This window comes from Dermochelys coriacea, chromosome 2, assembly GCF_009764565.3.
Source record: "Dermochelys coriacea isolate rDerCor1 chromosome 2, rDerCor1.pri.v4, whole genome shotgun sequence".
Taxonomy (NCBI): domain Eukaryota; kingdom Metazoa; phylum Chordata; order Testudines; family Dermochelyidae; genus Dermochelys; species Dermochelys coriacea.
Window position 1 is genome coordinate 238,755,935 of NC_050069.1, and position 19,127 is coordinate 238,775,061.

A 19,127-nucleotide genomic window follows, 5' to 3' on the forward strand; every position below is an offset into this window, starting at 1 on the left:
TGGTCAAAGCAGGACCAATCCCCAACTAAATCATCCCAGCTTTGTCAAGCCTGACCTTAAAAACCTCAAAGGAAGGAGATTCTACCACCTCCCTAGGTAACGCATTCCAGTGCTTCACCACCCTCCTAGTGAAAAAGTTTTTCCTAATATCCAACCTAAACCTCCCCCACTGCAACTTGAGACCATTACTCCTTGTTCTGACATCTGCTTCCACTGAGAACAGTCTAGATCCATCCTCTTTGGAACCCCCTTTCAGATAGCTGAAAGCAGCTATCAAATCCCCCCTCACTCTTCTCTTCTGCAGACTAAACGATCCCAGTTCCCTCAGCCTCTCCTCATAAGTCATGTGCTCCAGTGCTTATTATCCAGTATTATTTTTGTTGCCCTCTGCTGGATGTTTTCCAATTTTTCCACATCCTTTTTGTAGTGTGGGGCCCAAAACTGGACACAGTACTCCAGACGAGGCCTCACCAATGTTGAATAGAGGGGAATGATCATGTGCCTCAATCTGCTGGCAATGCCCCTACTTATACAGCCCAAAATGCTGTTAGCCATCTTGGCAACAAGGACATACTGTTGACTCATATCCAGCTTCTTGTCCACAGTAACCCCTAGGTCCTTTTCTGCAGAACTGCTGCCTAGCCATTCAGTCCCTAGTCTGTAGCAGTGCATGGGATTCTTCTGTCCTAAGTGCAGGACTTTGCACTTGTCCTTGTTAACCTCATCAGATTTCTTTTGGTCCAATCCTCTAATTTGTCTAGGTCCCTCTGTATCCTATCCCTACCCCCCAGTGTATGTACCACTCCTTCCAGTTCAGTGTCATCTGCAGACTTGCTGAGGGTGCAGTCCATCCTCCAGATCATTAATGAAGATACTTAACAAAACCGGCTCCAGGACTGACCCTTGGGGCACTCTGCTCGATACCGGCTGTCAACTAGACATGGAGCCATTTATCACTACCCGTTGAGCCTGACGATCTAGCCAGTATTCTATCCACCTTATAGTCCATTCATCCAGCCCATACTTCTTTAATTTGCTGGCAAGAATACTGTGGGAGACTGTATCAAAAGCTTTGTTAAAGTCAAGGAATAACACATCCACTGCTTTCCCCTCATCCACAGAGCCAGTTATCTCATCATAGAAGGCAATTAGGTTAGTCAGGTATGACTTGCCCTTTCTGAATCCATGCTGACTATTCATGATCACTTTCTTCTCTTCCTCTAAGTGCTTCAGAATTGATTCCTTGAGGACCTGCTTCATGATTTTTCCAGGGACTGAGGTGAGGCTGACTGGCCTGTAGTTCCCTGGAACCTCCTTCTTCCCTTTTTTAAAGATGGGCACTATATTTGCCTTTTTCCAGTCATTCAGGACCTCCCCCGATCACCATGAGTTTTCAAAGATAATGGCCAACGGCTCTGCAATCACATCCGCCAACTGCTTTAGCACCCTCGGATGCAGTGCATCCGGCCCCATGGACTTGTGCTTGTCCAGCTTTTCTAAATAGTCCTGAACCACTTCTTTTTCCACAGAGGGCTGGTCACCTCCTCCCCATGCTGTGCTGCCCAGTGCAGCAGTCTGGGAGCTGACCTTGTTCACGAAGACAGAGGCAAAAAAAAGCATTGAGTACATTAGCTTTTTCCACATCCTCTGTCACTAGGTTGCCTCCCCCATTCAGTAAGGAGCCCACACTTTCCTTGACCTTCTTCTTGTTGCTAACATACCTGAAGAAACCCTTCTTGTTATGAGTAACATCCCTTGCTAGCTGCAACTCCAAGTGTGATATGGCCTTCCTGATTTCACTTCTGCATGCCTGAGCAATATTTTTATACTCCTCCCTGGTTATTTGTCCAATCTTCCACTTCTTGTAAGCTTCTTTTTTGTGTTTAAGATCAGCAAGGATTTCACAGTTAAGCCAAGCTGGTCGCCTGCCATATTACTATTCTTTCTACACATCAGGATGGTTTGTTCTGGCAACCTCAATAAGGATTCTTTAAATTAAATGTTTTAATTAAATGTTTTGAGGCACAAGTTCCATTATGTTCTAAAGGTATTCAGCAACCTCATCTTCAAGATAAACAGTTACAAAAACTATTGACTACTTCTCATATTCTTATGGATTCTAAACATACTTACTGTGAAAGGTTTTGCAGACCCTTTTTCATCTTTGCTTGAAATAATCTTGGCATTTTTTCTGGTCTCTCTCAAACACTCAAGTGATGGAGGCTTTATAAATATCACAAATGGTTTAAATTCTAACGTTCTTAAATGCTTCACTGTCTGGAAAGGGGAAATATTATAATTAATTAGTAACAGTGTTCGAATTCATTCCTTGCACTGGAGTTTGCAACAAAAAAGGAAACCTCTGCTATGACACTAAATCTATAAAGCATCTCTTGAAGTATATATTTCATTCATTAGCATCCTACTTTCTTAAACAGCATTTATTCTGTGCATCGCCTATTGCTACTTGAATGGCAAGAAAAATTTTGATTTCAACAAAAGTTGCCAGTGTTGGTAAATCTGATCAGTCTGGCAGAAGTAAAGCCAATGCACTATTATGGGCCATCCAAAGAGGTGGTATTAGTAATGAGAAAAATTAAGTTGGATGAAAGGGTTTTTAGTTGATGCACCAGGGAGGAGTAGCAGATTATTTAATAGCTAATTCTAGGAAGGGTAAAACTTCCTACTGCCACATTCCAAAGATAATAGAAAAGGCTTTCTGCAGCCCAAGAGCAAAAGGGCACTGTGATAAGAGGACAACCATTGGTTCTCCTCAAACCTTTAAGACTCATTAAGTTCATTCTGTGCTGCTGTTTATGCTTCACAGGAGGATCAGATGATTGTTGCCTATTAAGGGAGATGTTACTTACCTTACAGTAACTTGAGATCTTTGAGATGTTTTGTCCCTATAGGTGCTCTACCGTAGGAGATTCCCAAACAGTAACTCATCAAAGAGGTGGGTGCTGAGGTGAAAAGTCTAGGAAAGTTTGAAGGACTGAATCACTAAAGATGGTGTCACCTCTGCAAGCTGGTCAGATGGTATAATGCTTGGAAAATGTATGTATAGAAGACCATGTAGCAGTCCTGCTGATTTCTGTAATGGGAGTGTCCCTCAGTAGACCTAGAGATATGAACTGAGGTCTAGTCGAATGTGCTGTTATTCTGTGAAGGGGCTGTATAAGAACGGCCGTACTGGGTCTGACCAAAGGTCCATCTAGCTCAGTATCCTGTCTTCCAAGAGTTGCCAATGCCAGGTGCCCCAGAGGAAGTGAACAGAAAATCATCAAGTGATCCATTCCTTGTTACCCATTCCCAGCTTCTGGCAAACAGAGGCTAGGGACACCATCCCTCCACATCTGCATTTTCATAGTAGGTCAAGATGCAACCTGAAACCCACTTAGACAACCTTTGTGTGAAAATCAGTTGGCCCTTCATCCTTTCTGCAAACAATACATATAGCCTGGGAGAGGTCCAGAAGATTTTAGTCCTATCCAGATAGAAGGCAAGGGCCCTTCTGATTTCCAGTGAATGAAGACTTGATTCCTCTGTGGAGGCATGAGGTTTTGGGTAGAACACTAGCAGGTCAATAGCCTAGTTATGTTATATTCTGAGGGGGGGACATAGTATAACTTTGTCTATGTAAAAGGCGGTGTATGTAAGGTCAGTCATGAGGACTCCCAGCTTCCCCATTCATCTTGCTAAGGTGATGGCAATTAGGAACAAAGTCTGGAGGCAGCAGATTCAAAGGGGTGTTTCCTTAGGATGATTAGCACCAGTCTGAGGTCCCATTGGGGAGCCAGGTATCAAACGGGAGGAAAGAGGTTGTATAGACCCTTGAGAAACCTGACTGCTATAGAGTGGGCAGAGACTGAAAAGCTGTGGATGAGTGAATGGTCAGATGTACCCTGAAAAAGCTCATTAGAGACCCTTCGTTTTTAATTCCAATAGGTAGTCCAAGGTCTTGGAAAATGGAACTTCCAAGGCTTGAGAAGATGGGAGGGAGCAGCAGGACTGGAAGTGTTTCCACTTTTGGAGACAAGTCTTGAGAGTACTGGGCTTTCTACTGGATAAGAGAACTGACTGAAATCTACCTGAAAAGGTTAACTCCATGCTGGGAGCCACTGAGGAGCCATGCTCTCAGATTCAGGGAGAAGGAGTTGGGAAGGATGAAGGTCTCTGAGTTCTATGTCAAGAGGTCCTTCATGATAGGAAGCCTGAAGGGTGTTAACTCTGAGAGGTGGATGAGGTTTGAGCACCACACCTGTCTTGGCCAAGCAGGTGCTATGATGATAGCTCTTTCTCAGCACAGCTTGAGGGAGGTCTTTAGGGCTAGTGGTATAGGTGGGTAAGCATAAAAGTGTATGGGGACATGATGTTATCAGGGCATCCTTAGGAGAGTTGTGACCATAACCTCCCTTGGAGGAGAATAGAAAACATTTTGCATTGTTTGTGTTGGCAGAAAAAGTCTACCCTGGTATACCTCAGGTCAGGCAGATGCTCTGGAAGACAGAGTTTTTGAGCTCCCATTTATGATTTTGGCAGAAGTGTCTGCTTAAGGAGTTTGCAATTACATTGTGGAGGCCTGGCAGATAGACTGTTGATTTCTATCCGATGAGAAATGCACCAGTTCCACAATTTAGTGACAGTGTGCATAAGGACTGAGATTTTGCTGAACCCTGGTGGTTGATGTAATACATCTCTGCCCTGTTGTCCAGCATTACTCTGATTGGCTGACCTCATATGGCCTGTAGGAAATGTTGGCAAGCATATCTACTGTTCTTAGCTCCATGATATTGATATATAGTGCCAATTCCTCTGCTGACCATTTGCCCAGTGCTTTGTCTCCCTGTAGGTGAGCTTCCAACCATAACAGATGCATCTCTTGTGAGGGTCTTCAAAGATGCTGGATGTATAAATGGGGTTCAGACAGAGATCTTCCATGTACCTTTCCATCATACAAGAGAGCTTAACGCCTTCCGAGGCACTGTGCCGTGTCTGGAGAAGATTGTCTGTTTGGGGGTATACACACTCCTAGTACTGTCTGGAGGCATCTGAGGTGCATCCTTGCATGGGAAATCACATATGTGGTGTCCGACACGTGGCCCAACATCTGTAGGCAAATCCTTAGGTTATTTGTGGGCTGAACTGTAATGTTGAAATTAGATGGGATAGGGTGGAGAATCTCTCTTTGCTGTTTGGAGTGTAGAGTAGCTTCTTTAAAGTCTATTCTCTGTCCTGAAGTTAGCATGGATTTCTTGTAGCTGATACAAAGGGCCCAAAGATTGGAATAGTGTTAATGATCTGGACATTGCCGACTGGACCTCTTTGGGCGATTGGCCTCTGAGAAGCCAACTGTCCAAGTACGGGAATGCTGATATTCCCCACTGGCAGAGCCAAGTCACTACCACTGAGAGAATTTTAGTGAACGCCCTTGGGGCCACAGAGAGTCCAAAGGGGAGAACTCGATAATGATAGTGATCCACCCCTATTACAAAACGTAGGAAATGCTTGTGGGATGGGTGGATAGCTACATGACAGTAAGCATCCTCTAGGTCAAGGGACATGAACCAGTCTCCTGGATCTAAGGATGGGACTATGGTAGCTAGTGTCACCATTCTGAAGTGGTATGCTAGGACGCAATTGTTCAAGATCCTGAGCTCAACGGTTGGTCTCCATCCTTCATCTTTCTTGAGAACAAGGACGTAATTGGAAAAGAACCTTTTTCCGATGAACTCTGGTGGAACCAGTTCTATTGCTTACAGGAGAAGAGAATGAACTTCTTGACTTAGGAGTTCCTCCTAAGGAAGTGAGAAGGGTCCATGAAGGAGGATGGAGAGAGGGTTGGGAAGGAGGGATGGAAAGGACATGGATAGAGTAACCCACTCTGACATTCTCTAATATCCATTTGTCTGAGGTAAGAAATTCCCAGGTTAAGTAGTGGGATAGTCAATCTCCAAAGAGGGGGTAGTTGCACAACAGCTATTTCGGAGTGGAATGGGTTATTTGATGCCCTTGACCAAGGTATCAAAAGTGCCTCTTAGAAGCAGGAGCTGATAGAGTAAAAGTAGGGGTGCTTGGCCTGTGTTTTTGTGATTTGGGTTTTCTCCGGAAGGGCTCCTGAGGCTTAGGGAAAGTATGCTGTTGGTACTGGAATGGTCTCGAGCCTGAGTGGTTTGGGATCTAATAAAGCACTTTTTTGTTGCAGGCACATAAATCCCCACTGATCGCAATGCTGATCTGGAATGTTTGAGCATCTGGAGAGAGGAGTCCATATTTTCACTGAAGAGCTTAGGCTCTTTGAACTGGAGATCTTCCATGATATTTTGAACTTCTGGAAGACCTGAAAACTGGAGGCAGTATGCTTTTCTGATGACCACCATTGTGGCATGGACTTACAGAGGCTGTATCAGCAGCATCTAGAGTAGCTTGTAGGGAGGTTTTTGCAACCAACTGTCCTTCAGCGATGATAGACTGAAAATGATCTTTCTGGTCTTGTGACAAGTGCTCAATAAAATGTATATATTTGGAGTACGTGTTAAGATTGTATTTTGCCATCAAGGCCTTGTAGTTGGCGATATAAAATTGGGAGAGTGGCTGATGAGTAGCTCTTCCTTCCCGCCAAATCCAACCACTTGGATTACTTGTCAGATGGAGAAGGCCTAGAATGAGCTTGACAGCTCCCTCTCATTGGTTGCATCAATTATCAGGGAATTGGGGCTGGGATGGGAAACAAAGTGTTTCATTACTTTCGGGGGATATAGTATTTATCTGCCTGCTTACAGCTTGGTGGGATTGTGGCAGGTGTTTGCCACAGGGAATGTGCAGGAGATAACACCTCACTGATGGTTCTGAAATCACCAGTGTAGGAAAGTCATGGTGGCATTATTGTGTCATCTGGAGATGAAGAGGACAGAGGGAAGCAAGATCTTCTTGGCCTGAGACTATTGCTTCTTCTGTATGTAGTCTGGTACTGGAGAAGTGTGAGGTTCTGAGGTGCTTGGTACTGCAGTGTGTGGTACTAGTCAGTCTGCAGGTGTTGATAGCTGGTATGGTACTGGCGGATACCGGTGCTTTTTCTTAGATATCTGATAGAATAGGTCGCTTTACTGACCCATGGGTCTCAGTAACTTTACTGGAAAGGAGAATAAGGGAATGGACCGCAATGATTAATTATAGTCTTTGGGCCTACAATGTTTGGCAGATTCCCCAGGATTTATGAAAAGGACTCATGGAGTATGGTAGCACAATACTGGGATGGATCACTTTACTGAGATCTCCAAGTCCAACGAGTCCTCTCTTGAATTGAGAGAGAGAGTCCTCAGTGCCCTAACCGGTACTGAAGGCTGGAGACTTAAGCAAGTCTCAACTTGCAGCTGTCAGGACAACATTGGGCAGGTGGCTCCAGTAAATCTCAGTATTGAAAGCTCAGGTTCATCAGAGATTGAAACCCTCTGAAGAAAGGAACCTGGAAGGAGGTAGAGGGCTCTAATAGCCTTTAGATGAAATTTGTGTTGTACCAGAAGGGGAAATGCCAACTGGTGAGATGGAAGCTGTTGCAGGACTGTGGTGGTTGTAGGGTCATGTCCACCTCAGACATATGGTGAGATGTGAGTTCTGGGAAATGGATGGTAGCCCTGTGTGTACTGCGGAGCCACAAGGTATCGGAGTGCCACCACAGTAGTTGTTCTGGTGGTAGGTACGTTGTCTGAGCATGGCTTCTTCCATGGGACCAATGCCTCGGTACTGGACTTAGTTGGAGCCTTTATGTTACCTTTAGAGGAACAAGAATCTCCCAAGACTGGGTTTTACGGGGAGATCTACCCTGCTTCTTCATTTCCCTGCTTGGAAAGGTATGTTTCCTCTACTTTAGAGTTTTATTCCCCGGGGCCATAGATGAAGCAGCAATGTGGACTAAGGTGGCCTGTGATGTAGAGGCTGATGTAACTGGGAGTGAGGGAGAGGGGGAAAGGGGGTGATCTAGTGAACTCGGCTGGAGCTAGAACACATTCCATTAATAGCAGCTTAAGTCTAGTCTCCCTGTCTTTTTTTGCATCTGCCTTTGAAATCCAGCCAAACCGTGCATTTAGAAGGGTTGTGGGAGTGCCCCAAACCTCACAGGTAACTGGAGTGTCCAATACTGTGGGGAAAGGACCTGTGGCATATCTAAGAGTGCTTAAACTCCAGGATTTTGGACATAAGGTGTGCTCCAGCACAAATGAAAGATCTAAGAAAAGAAGAGGGAAGAAAAGCCGCTCCCTTCCCTTACAAGCACTAGAATGCAAAATAAAGTAAATGGACTAAAAATGAAGAAAAAATACAATAAAGTATATATGAAACTAGGGTAAAAAGGATTCACAAGGTGAAAGCTGGGAAGCTAAACGCAGCTGACAGCTTTGTCTCAAGCCACATAACCTTGTTCAAAGTACAGGGTGGTACTCTAAACAGGTGGGCCCGTGGATACTACTTTTCAGTCCCTGATCGAGAGCACATAGACGCTTGAACATCCTACAGTGGAGCAAACACAGGGGAACATACTCAAAGAACTAAAACTTAGTCCTCTATATAGCTCTTGCTGGCCAGTAACAAGTTGCTGTCAGATAACTTGCAGCCACAGTATCAAGTACCTTCCTCCACCTGCAATCCTAGCAGTAGCTGCAGGAGCAGCTAGTTGTACAGTATAGGGTCGAAACCCCAAAATGCCAAATGCACATGTCCCTAAGCTTAAACTGAGTTATTTTAATTTCGTATTGTATTGCCAACTGAGATCTTTCTAATCAGAAGACAATGATATTCTCTCATTTTAATAGCTAGAAAAAAAGCCAATTGTTCACAATAATTTACCATGTACTACTAGATCAAAATTTCCTTTTGATCATTTAAAAATTGTTAATATTAGCTAATGCAGTTTTCACAGTAAATGCAATGTTGTACACATAGCAACAATTCAGCAAGAAAACCCAAAATTGCACATTTTTTGCTAGTGACCCATCAAAACTACTATTGATCTAGGTTTTTGACTCTGTGACATCAGTTTCCTAAAGCCATTATTCAACCAGCATACATCTGTGTCATTCCCTTTTCCTGCAGAAAGCCTCTTTTCGCCAATTTTCTAATAAGGAACATGACATAATATTTTGATTAATGTGAATAAACTTTTGCCACTGACGCCACTGAACATTTACAGTAAATGCTATTTAGACAGGGAATAATCATGTCCAATTACCTACAGAACCCTCTTTAAACCAACAGCTTGAGTGCTTCATCATGCAGGCACTTGTGCACTGGGTAAGTCAGGAAAAGTGGAAGACTTCAACTGTTTCCATTTAACATCGAAAATCATTTTTCTGGCTCCTGCATTTTGTGCTGCATTACAGGATATTTGAACAATACTCAAACAAGTCAAAGGTGAACACAAAAGAAATGGAAAAATCTGTTCTGAACAATTTATTTCAAATCATATTTTTATACATTTATTTCATTCAAACTTTATTTAAATGTTCAAATGCACAAGTTAAAGTTGCACCCAGACAATAATGAATAGTGGGGGTGGGGATTAATAGGAAGAGGAACATGCACACAAAATAGAAACAAATGATGACCACAGCCCCTTCCATCTTCAGAATACTGCTCTATTTATCTGTTATTCAGCATACTGTATATTTAATGTATTCTTCACATTATGGCCTGTCCTAAAACCCTTTACATGAACAGTCTTGTTGAAATCAAAGGATTACTCATGTGAGTAAGGGCTGCAGGGCTGGGCTCTTTCTCAAAAATATTTTGCATTTAAATATCAAGTTTTTCAGACAAATTCTAACCCAGAGCAGTAGAACACTGAATACAAATGTTGGAAAATTCTGTGAGTAATTAAATCTTCATGTTAGTGTAAGCTTTCAGTGCAGTTAGTTTTTGGATTAAATACCATCCAATCTGTGTTGAAATTTCCCTTTAGGAATGCTCTGTACAATAAATATACTCAGATATTGTGTGGAATATAAATTGAACTTGGAATAAAATGGAATGCTCTATTAACAGTCTTCTTCCGGAATCCTAACATGGAATGCACTAAATTACATTATGCCAAGAGAGGTGCTTACTTACATGAGGCTGCACATCCAACAAACAAACTTTGTTTTTAGTAAGAACAGAGCGAACAGAGTCTATGCTTGTACCATAGTAGTTGTTTTTATATTCACCATATTCAATAAACCTGTGGTAGAAAAAAAATCAGAATCATTCCCTTCTTTAGCAAATAATTATCAATTTGGTTAATAAGATGTAATTCATGAGCAGAAATATTTTTACTCCACATGTGATTTTTACCATGTTTTACAAAATGAAATGCTGCCAAGTACTTCATCATGTCAGCCTAAAAAAAACCCTTCTATTTTACCATTTTCAAATCAGTAACACTTGCTTATATTACAGTTAAAGAGAAAAAGTACTATAGTCCAACAGCACACTAATGTTTTCCATCACCTCTTTTTCAGAACTAATGTAATGCAATAAAAAAGAGGATAAGCTAAACAATAGAAACTACTGAAATTTCATTGCATGCTACAGTATATCTGAATTCTCTGTCTCTGAATAGGCGGAGCAGTTATGGCACTAATAGAACCAAGGCGGCTGGTTATGTGCTATAAAAATATAAATACAATTTGAGAAAAAGCAAAGCACATTTTGAAGTTTCAATCAAACCTATAGCTTTGTATCTACTATATTTTGCCCTCTGAAATACTTAGGGCAGGATTTAAACTTAAAATATTTTACAGGTTGCTGGAGAGCATGATGCTACCATTGTCTTTATTTTATTTTAATTTTTGAAGTGCTTGAGGGGAGGGGTTTCTCTCTAGTTCTCAGATTCCTGTTCTTTTGAACAGGAAATGACTGTACTGGAAGGGAATATAACTATACAAAACCATTAATTGAAACACACATTTGAAATACAGCACTGCCAGGGTCCCTTTCCTGATGCTGCAATGATCAATTAGTAAGACAATTAATGCCAATTTAAAAGGGGCCCCCACCTTCAACACCCCCCAAAAAATCTCTGTATGTTTAGCTCATTGGACAGGCATTTAAAGTATTAGGTGGTTTAAAACTGTTTACATTCTGTCATATTACTTTTGTTTCAACAATCTGCAGAAATTGCAGTGCTGACTGTTTAGACATTATACTTTAACATGTTTTAAAATCAATGCAAACTATACCCGTTTTAAATTACTACATAAAAGAACAAACTACAAAAACTTCACAATGAAACCATTGTTTGACTATGGCTCTAGTTAGTTTCAACATACTTGTTATTCTGTACATCTGTCTCAAACAAGTGCTTGGAAATGAAAACGTACTCAACACCATCACTTTCTTGTCCTCTTCTTGCTCTAGTCGTGTCTGTGGTTTCATAATAAATAAATAAATAAATAAAAGGTTTTTTTAAAGAACAAAACAGTTTTAGGAAAAATATAAAGGGCCCAATCCTGTGTTGTGCAGAGTGCTCTTATCTTACACAGGCTTCCAAAGGAATTGAGTGTGCTCAGCGTCTTGAAGGCTGCACTCAGCATGTCACAGGATTGAGCCTAAAGCAAGTACAAGAAAACCTCATTGGACATAAACAACAGATTATCAATTTTATTTACTAATGGAAAAGTTAACTAAAGGGGGAACAAAGAGGCTGTTGAAAAATTAAATGAACAGCAATTTACAACAAACCCGTTCCCTCTGCCACTATTCATCATAAAAGGAATTTGTGGAATTCACTGGCACGGGACTATCAAGGCAAATGATGTTTAGTGACTGGATTTATCAGAGAGCCAAATAATGTTATGATAATTAACAACATTTGCAGCTACAATATGTAAAGTATGATAGTAATATAATTGAAAATTATGTTTCATATTTTAAGAGCTGATTGCCTCTGGTGGCCAGAAAGGAATTCCTCTTTCTCCCCATCTACAGCCTTGCACAATAGACTAGGTGGATTATGAGTTTTTAATTCAATTTTTACTTCCTCTCAAGCATCAAGTAATAGTTTTTCTATAAAATTAGGTATAAATGAGACAAAATGATTAATGGTGTGGTATAAAGGTTTTTATTACCCATGTAACTCATTCACTTATGACAAATGTGACCATTCCAAACTCATACCTATAAAACCTTTGTACCATGCTGTCACGTACGCTATATCACCAACTCACAGATATATAGACAAAGACACACATACAGAGTATATATTAAGTATTTTTGTCATATTCTTCTTGTTTGGCTAACATAAAAAAACACATTTCAAAGATGGGTTTCAGAGTAGCAGCCATGTTAGTCTGTATTCGCAAAAAAGAAAAGGAGTACTTGTGGCACCTTAGAGACTAAAATTTATTTGAGCATAAGCTTTCATGAGCTACAGCTCACTTCATCGGTATGCATCCGATGAAGTGAGCTGTAGATCACAAAAGCTTATGCTCAAATAAATTTCAAAGATGGTCCCACTTCCACTTGAAATTTTGCAATCACTAAGTTTCACTTGAAAGTGACCCCCTTCCCCTCAAGTTTTGATGAGCAATTGAAAAGCAAAACTTTGGAGACACAAAGTTGCTTGATGAAAAATATCAATTTTATGGGGAGAAAAATCTTGTGCACGATTGCATGTTCATCAATTAGTTGAGTATCTGAAAAAAGAACAGGTGTACTTGTGGCACCTTAGAGACTAACAAATTTATTAGAGCATAAGCTTTTGTGGGCTACAGCCCACTTCATCTGATGCATAAAATGGAACATATAGTAAGAAGATATATATACATACAGGTAAGTTGGAAGTTGCCATACAAACTGTGAGAGGTTAATTAGTTAAGATGAGCTATTATCAGCAGGAGAAAAAAACTTTTGTAGTGATAATCAAGATGGCCCATTTAGACAGTTGACAAGAAGGTGTGAGGATACTTAAATAGATTCAATATGTCTGTAATGACCCAGCCACTATTCAAACCCAAGTTAATGGTATCTAGTTTGCATATTAATTCAAGCTCAGCACTTTCTTGTTGGAGTCTGTTTTTGAAGCTTTTCTGTTGCAAAACTGCCACCCTTAAATCTTTTACTGAATGGCCAGAGCGGCTGACGTGTTCTCCTACCGGTTTTTGAATGATATGATTCCCGATGTCAGATTTGTGTCCATTTATTCTTTTGTGTAGAGACTGTCCGGTTTGGCCAATGTACATGGCAGAAGGGCATTGCTGGCATGTGATGGCATATATCACATTGGTAGATGTGCAGATGAATGAGCTCCTGCTGGTGTGCTAATGTGATTAGGTCCTATGATGGTGTCATTTGAATAAGTATGTGGACAGAGTTGGCATTTTGGCTGAGTTAGTGTTTTTGTTGTGTGGTTGCTGGAGAGCATTTGCCTCACGTTAAGCCCACTTCATTAAAATGCGTTATTTTATGGTAAATACCATGTCCGTCCGTCCCCCCCGCCAATCTTATGAACTGTTCCGTGAGCATAACATAGCATTGCATTGATGGTGTTAATATTAATCCAGTGTTTATAAATCATATTAATTGATCAGATTTGAAAAAAATCAACACTTCAATTCATCCATAGATTCCAAGACCAGAAAGGGCCACTGTGATCATCTGGTCTGGCTTCCTGTACAACACAGGCCATAGAACTTCTCCAAAATAATTCCAACAGCATATTTTTTTTTAAATCCAATATTGATTTTAAAATGGTCAGTAATAGAGAATCCACCATGACTCTTGGTAAATTGTTCCAGTAGTTAATTACTCTCATTGTTAAAAATTTACACCTCAATTCCCGTTTGAATTTGTCTAGCTTCAACTTCCAGCCATCACAAAACTGGGTGACTGGGCAATAAAGTGACAGATGAAATTCAATGTTGATAAATACAAAGTAATTCACATTGGAAAACATAATCCCAATTATACATATAAAATGATGGGGTATAAATTAGCTGTTACCACTCAAGAGAGAGCTCTTGGAGACATTGTGGATAGTTCTCTGAAAACATCCACTCAATTTACAGAGGCAGTCAAAAAAGCGAACAGAATGTTGGGAATCATTAGGAAAGGGATAGACAATAAGACAGAAAATATCATATTGGCGCTATATAAATCCATGGTACACTCACATCTTGAATACTGCATGCAGATGCGGTTGTCCCATCTCAAAAAAGACATACTGGAATTAGAAAAGGTTCAGAAAAGGGCAACAAAAATGATTAGGGGTATGGAATGGCTTCCATATGAGGAGAGAGAAGACTGGGACTTTTCAGCTTGGAAAAGAGACGACTAAGGATGGGAAATATGATTGAGGTCTATAAAATCATGGCTGGTGTGGAGAAAGTAAATAAGGAAGTGTTATTACTCTTTCTCGTAACTAGGGGGTCACCAAATGAAAACTAGGTCACCAAATGAAATTAATAGGCAGCAGGTTTAAAACAAACAAAAGGAAGTATTTTTTCACACAACGCAGAGTCAACCTGTGGAACTCCTTGCGAGAGGATGTTGTGAAGGCCAAAATTATAACAGGTTTCAAAACAGAACTAGATAAGTTCATGGAGGATAGGTCCATCAATGACTATTAGCCAGGATGGGCAGGGATGATGTTCCTAACCTCTGTTTGCCAGAAGCTGGGAATGGGTGACAGAGGATGGATCACTTGATGATTATCTGTTCTGTTCATTCCCTCTGGGGCACCTGGTATTGACCACTGTCAGAAGAGAGGATACTGGGCTAGAAGGACCTTTGGTCTGACCCAGTACAGCCATTCTTTTGTTGTTCTTTCTCTGTTAGACTGAAGAGCCCATTATTAAACATCTGTTCCCCATGTAGATACTAATATACTGTAATCAAGTCACCCTTTAACTTTCTGTTTGTTAAACTAAATAGATTGAGTTATTTAAGTATGCCACTATAAGGCATGTTTTCTAATCCTTTAATCATTCTTGTGGCTCTGCTCCAATTTATCAACATCATTTTTGAATTGTGGGCACCACACTGTACATAGTATTCATTCAGCAGTCACACCAATATCCAATATAAAGGTAAAATAACCTCTCTACCCCTACTTGAGATTCCCATTTATGCCTTCCAGGATCACATTGACTCTTTTGGCCACAATATCACACTGGGAACTCATGTTCAGCTGATTATCCACCTTGACCACCAAATCTTTTTCAGTCACAGCTTCCTACAACAAGTATGGCCTACATTCTTTGTTCTAGATGTATACATTTACATTTCATGGAATCATAGTAATGTAGTGTTGGAAGGGACCTTAAAATAACCAAGTGCGGCCCCCTGGTCTGAGGCAGGACTTCGTAAACCCAGACCATATCCCTGACATGTGTTTGTCCAAACTGTGTGATGGGGATTCCATAACCTCCCTTGGAAGCCTATTCCAAAGCTCAATTACCCTTATAGTTTGAAAGTTTTTCCTAATATCTAACCTAAATCTCCCTTGCTGCAAATTATTTATTTAGACTATTTAGGACTATTTAGAAAAGCTGGACGTGCACAAGTCCATGGGGCCGGACGAATTGCATCCGAGAGTGCTGAAGGAATTGGCGGCTGTGATTGCAGAGCCCTTGGCCATTATCTTTGAAAACTCGTGGCGAACGGGGGAAGTCCCGGATGACTGGAAAAAGGCTAATGTAGTGCCCATCTTTAAAAAAGGGAAGAAGGAGGATCCTGGGAACTACAGGCCGGTCAGCCTCACCTCAGTCCCTGGAAAAATCATGGAGCAGGTCCTCAAAGAATCAATCCTGAAGCACTTAGAGGAGAGGAAAGTGATCAGGAACAGTCAGCATGGATTCACCAAGGGAAGGTCATGCCTGACTAATCTAATCGCCTTTTATGATGAGATTACTGGTTCTGTGGATGAAGGGAAAGCAGTGGATGTATTGTTTCTTGACTTTAGCAAAGCTTTTGACACGGTCTCCCACAGCATTCTTGTCAGCAAGTTAAGGAAGTATGGGCTGGATGAATGCACTATAAGGTGGGTAGAAAGCTGGCTAGATTGTCGGGCTCAACGGGTAGTGATCAATGGCTCCATGTCTAGTTGGCAGCCGGTGTCAAGTGGAGTGCCCCAGGGGTCGGTCCTGGGGCCCGTTTTGTTCAATATCTTCATAAATGATCTGGAGGATGGTGTGGATTGCACTCTCAGCAAATTTGCGGATGATACTAAACTGGGAGGAGTGGTAGATACGCTGGAGGGGAGGGATAGGATACAGAAGGACCTAGACAAATTGGAGGATTGGGCCAAAAGAAATCTAATGAGGTTCAATAAGGATAAGTGCAGGACCCTGCACTTAGGATGGAAGAATCCAATGCACCGCTACAGACTAGGGACCGAATGGCTCGGCAGCAGTTCTGCGGAAAAGGACCTAGGGGTGACAGTGGACGAGAAGCTGGATATGAGTCAGCAGTGTGCCCTTGTTGCCAAGAAGGCCAATGGCATTTTGGGTTGTATAAGTAGGGGCATAGCGAGCAGATCGAGGGACGTGATCGTTCCCCTCTATTCGACACTGGTGAGGCCTCATCTGGAGTACTGTGTCCAGTTTTGGGCCCCACACTACAGGAAGGATGTGGATAAATTGGAAAGAGTACAACGAAGGGCAACGAAAATGATTAGGGGTCTAGAGCACATGACTTATGAGGAGAGGCTGAGGGAGCTGGGATTGTTTAGTCTGCAGAAGAGAAGAATGAGGGGGGATTTGATAGCTGCTTTCAACTACCTGAAAGGGGGTTTCAAAGAGGATGGCTCTAGACTGTTCTCAATGGTAGCAGATGACAGAACGAGGAGTAATGGTCTCAAGTTGCAATGGGGGAGGTTTAGATTGGATATTAGGAAAAACTTTTTCACTAAGAGGGTGGTGAAACACTGGAATGCGTTACCTAGGGAGGTGGTAGAATCTCCTTCCTTAGAGGTTTTTAAGGTCAGGCTTGACAAAGCCCTAGCTGGGATGATTTAACTGGGACTTGGTCCTGCTTTGAGCAGGGGGTTGGACTAGATGACCTTCTGGGGTCCCTTCCAACCCTGATATTCTATGATTCTATGATTCTATGAAATTAAGCACATGACTTCTTGTCCTACCTTCCTACATGGAGAACAATTGATCACCATCCTCTTTATGACATATGAAATTAACACATTTGAAGACTTATCAGGTTCCCTCAGTCTTCTTTTCTCAAGACTAAATATGCTCTTTTTAAAAAACAAACAAACATATATTTCCTCAAGATCAGGTTTTCTAAATCTTTTATCATTTTTGTTGCTCTCCTCTGGACACACTCCAATTTGTACAACTTTCAGACTGTTTGGCACCCAGAACTGGACACAGTATTCCAGCGAAGATCTCAACAGTACCAAATATAATGGGACAATTACCTCTGTGTCTTACATACAACACTTCCTCTAATACAACCCAGAATATTATCTGTTTTCACAACTGCAACACATTGTTGATTCACATTCGATTTGAGATCCACTATAATCCCCAGATCCTTGTTATTCCCCATTTTGTAGGTCTGCTTTTGATTTTTCCTTCCTAAGTGAAGTACATAGCATTATATTTATTGAATTTCATCTTGTTGAATCAAGCCAATTCTCCCATTTGTCAAGGTCATTTTGAATCCGAATCCTGTCCTCCAAAGCACTTGCAACCCCTCCCAGCTTGGCGTCACCTGCAAATGGACCAAGGATTGACTCCTGCAGGACCCCACTAGATGTGCACTCCCAGTTTAACAGCGAACCATTGGTAACTACTCTGAGAACAGTCTTTCAACCAGTTGTCCACACACTTTATAGTAATTTCATTGAGACTGCATTTCCTTCATTTGTTTATGAGACTGTCAGTGATCCTGTGTCAAAAGCCTTATGAAAATCAAGATACATCACTTCTACTGGTTCCTCCCATCCACTAGGCCATTTACCAGTTAGTCATATTAAAACGCATATTGTTTGCTTGCACTCAGTTTACCAAGTGACACTGATTGATCTGAATCAGAGACCTGTCCTCTTCATTATTTACCACTCCTTCAATTTCTGTGTCATCCAGAGACTTTATCAGTGATCATTTTATGTTTCCTTTCAGGTCATTGATAAAAATGTTAAATAGCGTAGGGCCATGAACCGATTCCTGCGGGAACCCACTGGAAAAACACCCACTCGATGATGATTCCTCACTTACAATTACATTTTGAGACCTAACAGGTAGCCATTTTATATCCATTTAATGTGTGCTATATTATTTTTATATTGTTCTAGATTTTTAATAAAGATGTCATGCAGTACCAAGCCAAACGCCTAGAGCAGTCAAAGAATATTGCATCAACAATATTACCTTTATTAACCAAAACTTGTAACCTCATTACAGAAAGATATCAACTTAGTTTGACAGGATCTATGTTTCATAAACCCATGCTGATTTGCATTAATTACTTTGCCCTCCTTTAATTTGTTATTAATCAAGTTCTGTATCGGCCACTCCATCATCTTGCCTGGGATCGATGTCAAGCAACAGGCCTACAATTACCCTATTTACCCTTTTAAAATCATCCTATTTACCCTTTTAAAAAACTGGCACATTAGCTTTCCTCCAGTCTTCTGGATCTTCTCCAGCACTCTAAGACTTATTGAAAAATCAACATTAGCGGTCCAGCAAGCCCCTCCTTCAGCTTTTAAAACTCTTAGATGCAAGTTATCCAGATGTGCAAATTTAAAAATGTCTAACTTTAGTAGCTTCTGTTTAATATCTTCTAGGGATTCTAATGAAATGGAAAGTGTATTATCACCATACGATCTGTTATTTTCCCCCAAATACAGAACAGAAATATTTATTGAACAGTTCTGCCTTTTTGGCATTATTATTGATAATTCTACCATTTCCATCTAGTAACCAACATCGTTGTCAGGATTCTTTTTGTTCCTAATATATTTAAAAATCTCTTTCTTATTGTCTTTAACTCTGCTGGCCAAAGATTTCTCCTTGTATCCCTTTGTCAATTTTGTACATTTCTTGTCTTCTGATTTATATTAATCATCAACTTCCCCCTTTTACCGTTTTATTACACACACACACACACACACACACACACACACACACACACACACA

At 41.0% G+C, this 19,127-nt stretch overlaps 1 protein-coding gene across 7 annotated transcripts in view; it reads right to left on the minus strand.

Moving 5' to 3' along the window:
- The window catches only part of MPP7 (membrane palmitoylated protein 7), a 340,879-nt gene that overhangs the window by 5,523 nt on the left and 316,229 nt on the right, over window positions 1-19,127 (minus strand). For 6 of the 7 annotated variants that reach the window (XM_043509503.1, XM_043509502.1, XM_043509504.1 and 3 more), the window contains 3 exons: window positions 11,301-11,394; window positions 10,102-10,210; window positions 2,134-2,277 (listed from right to left, as the gene is read on the minus strand). In XM_043509503.1, coding sequence (XP_043365438.1) covers window positions 2,134-2,277; window positions 10,102-10,210; window positions 11,301-11,394 — 347 coding nt within the window. Of the gene's footprint in view, window positions 1-2,133; window positions 2,278-9,411; window positions 10,211-11,300; window positions 11,395-19,127 lie in introns of those variants that run through there. The other variant, XM_038391194.2, reaches the window with a different exon arrangement.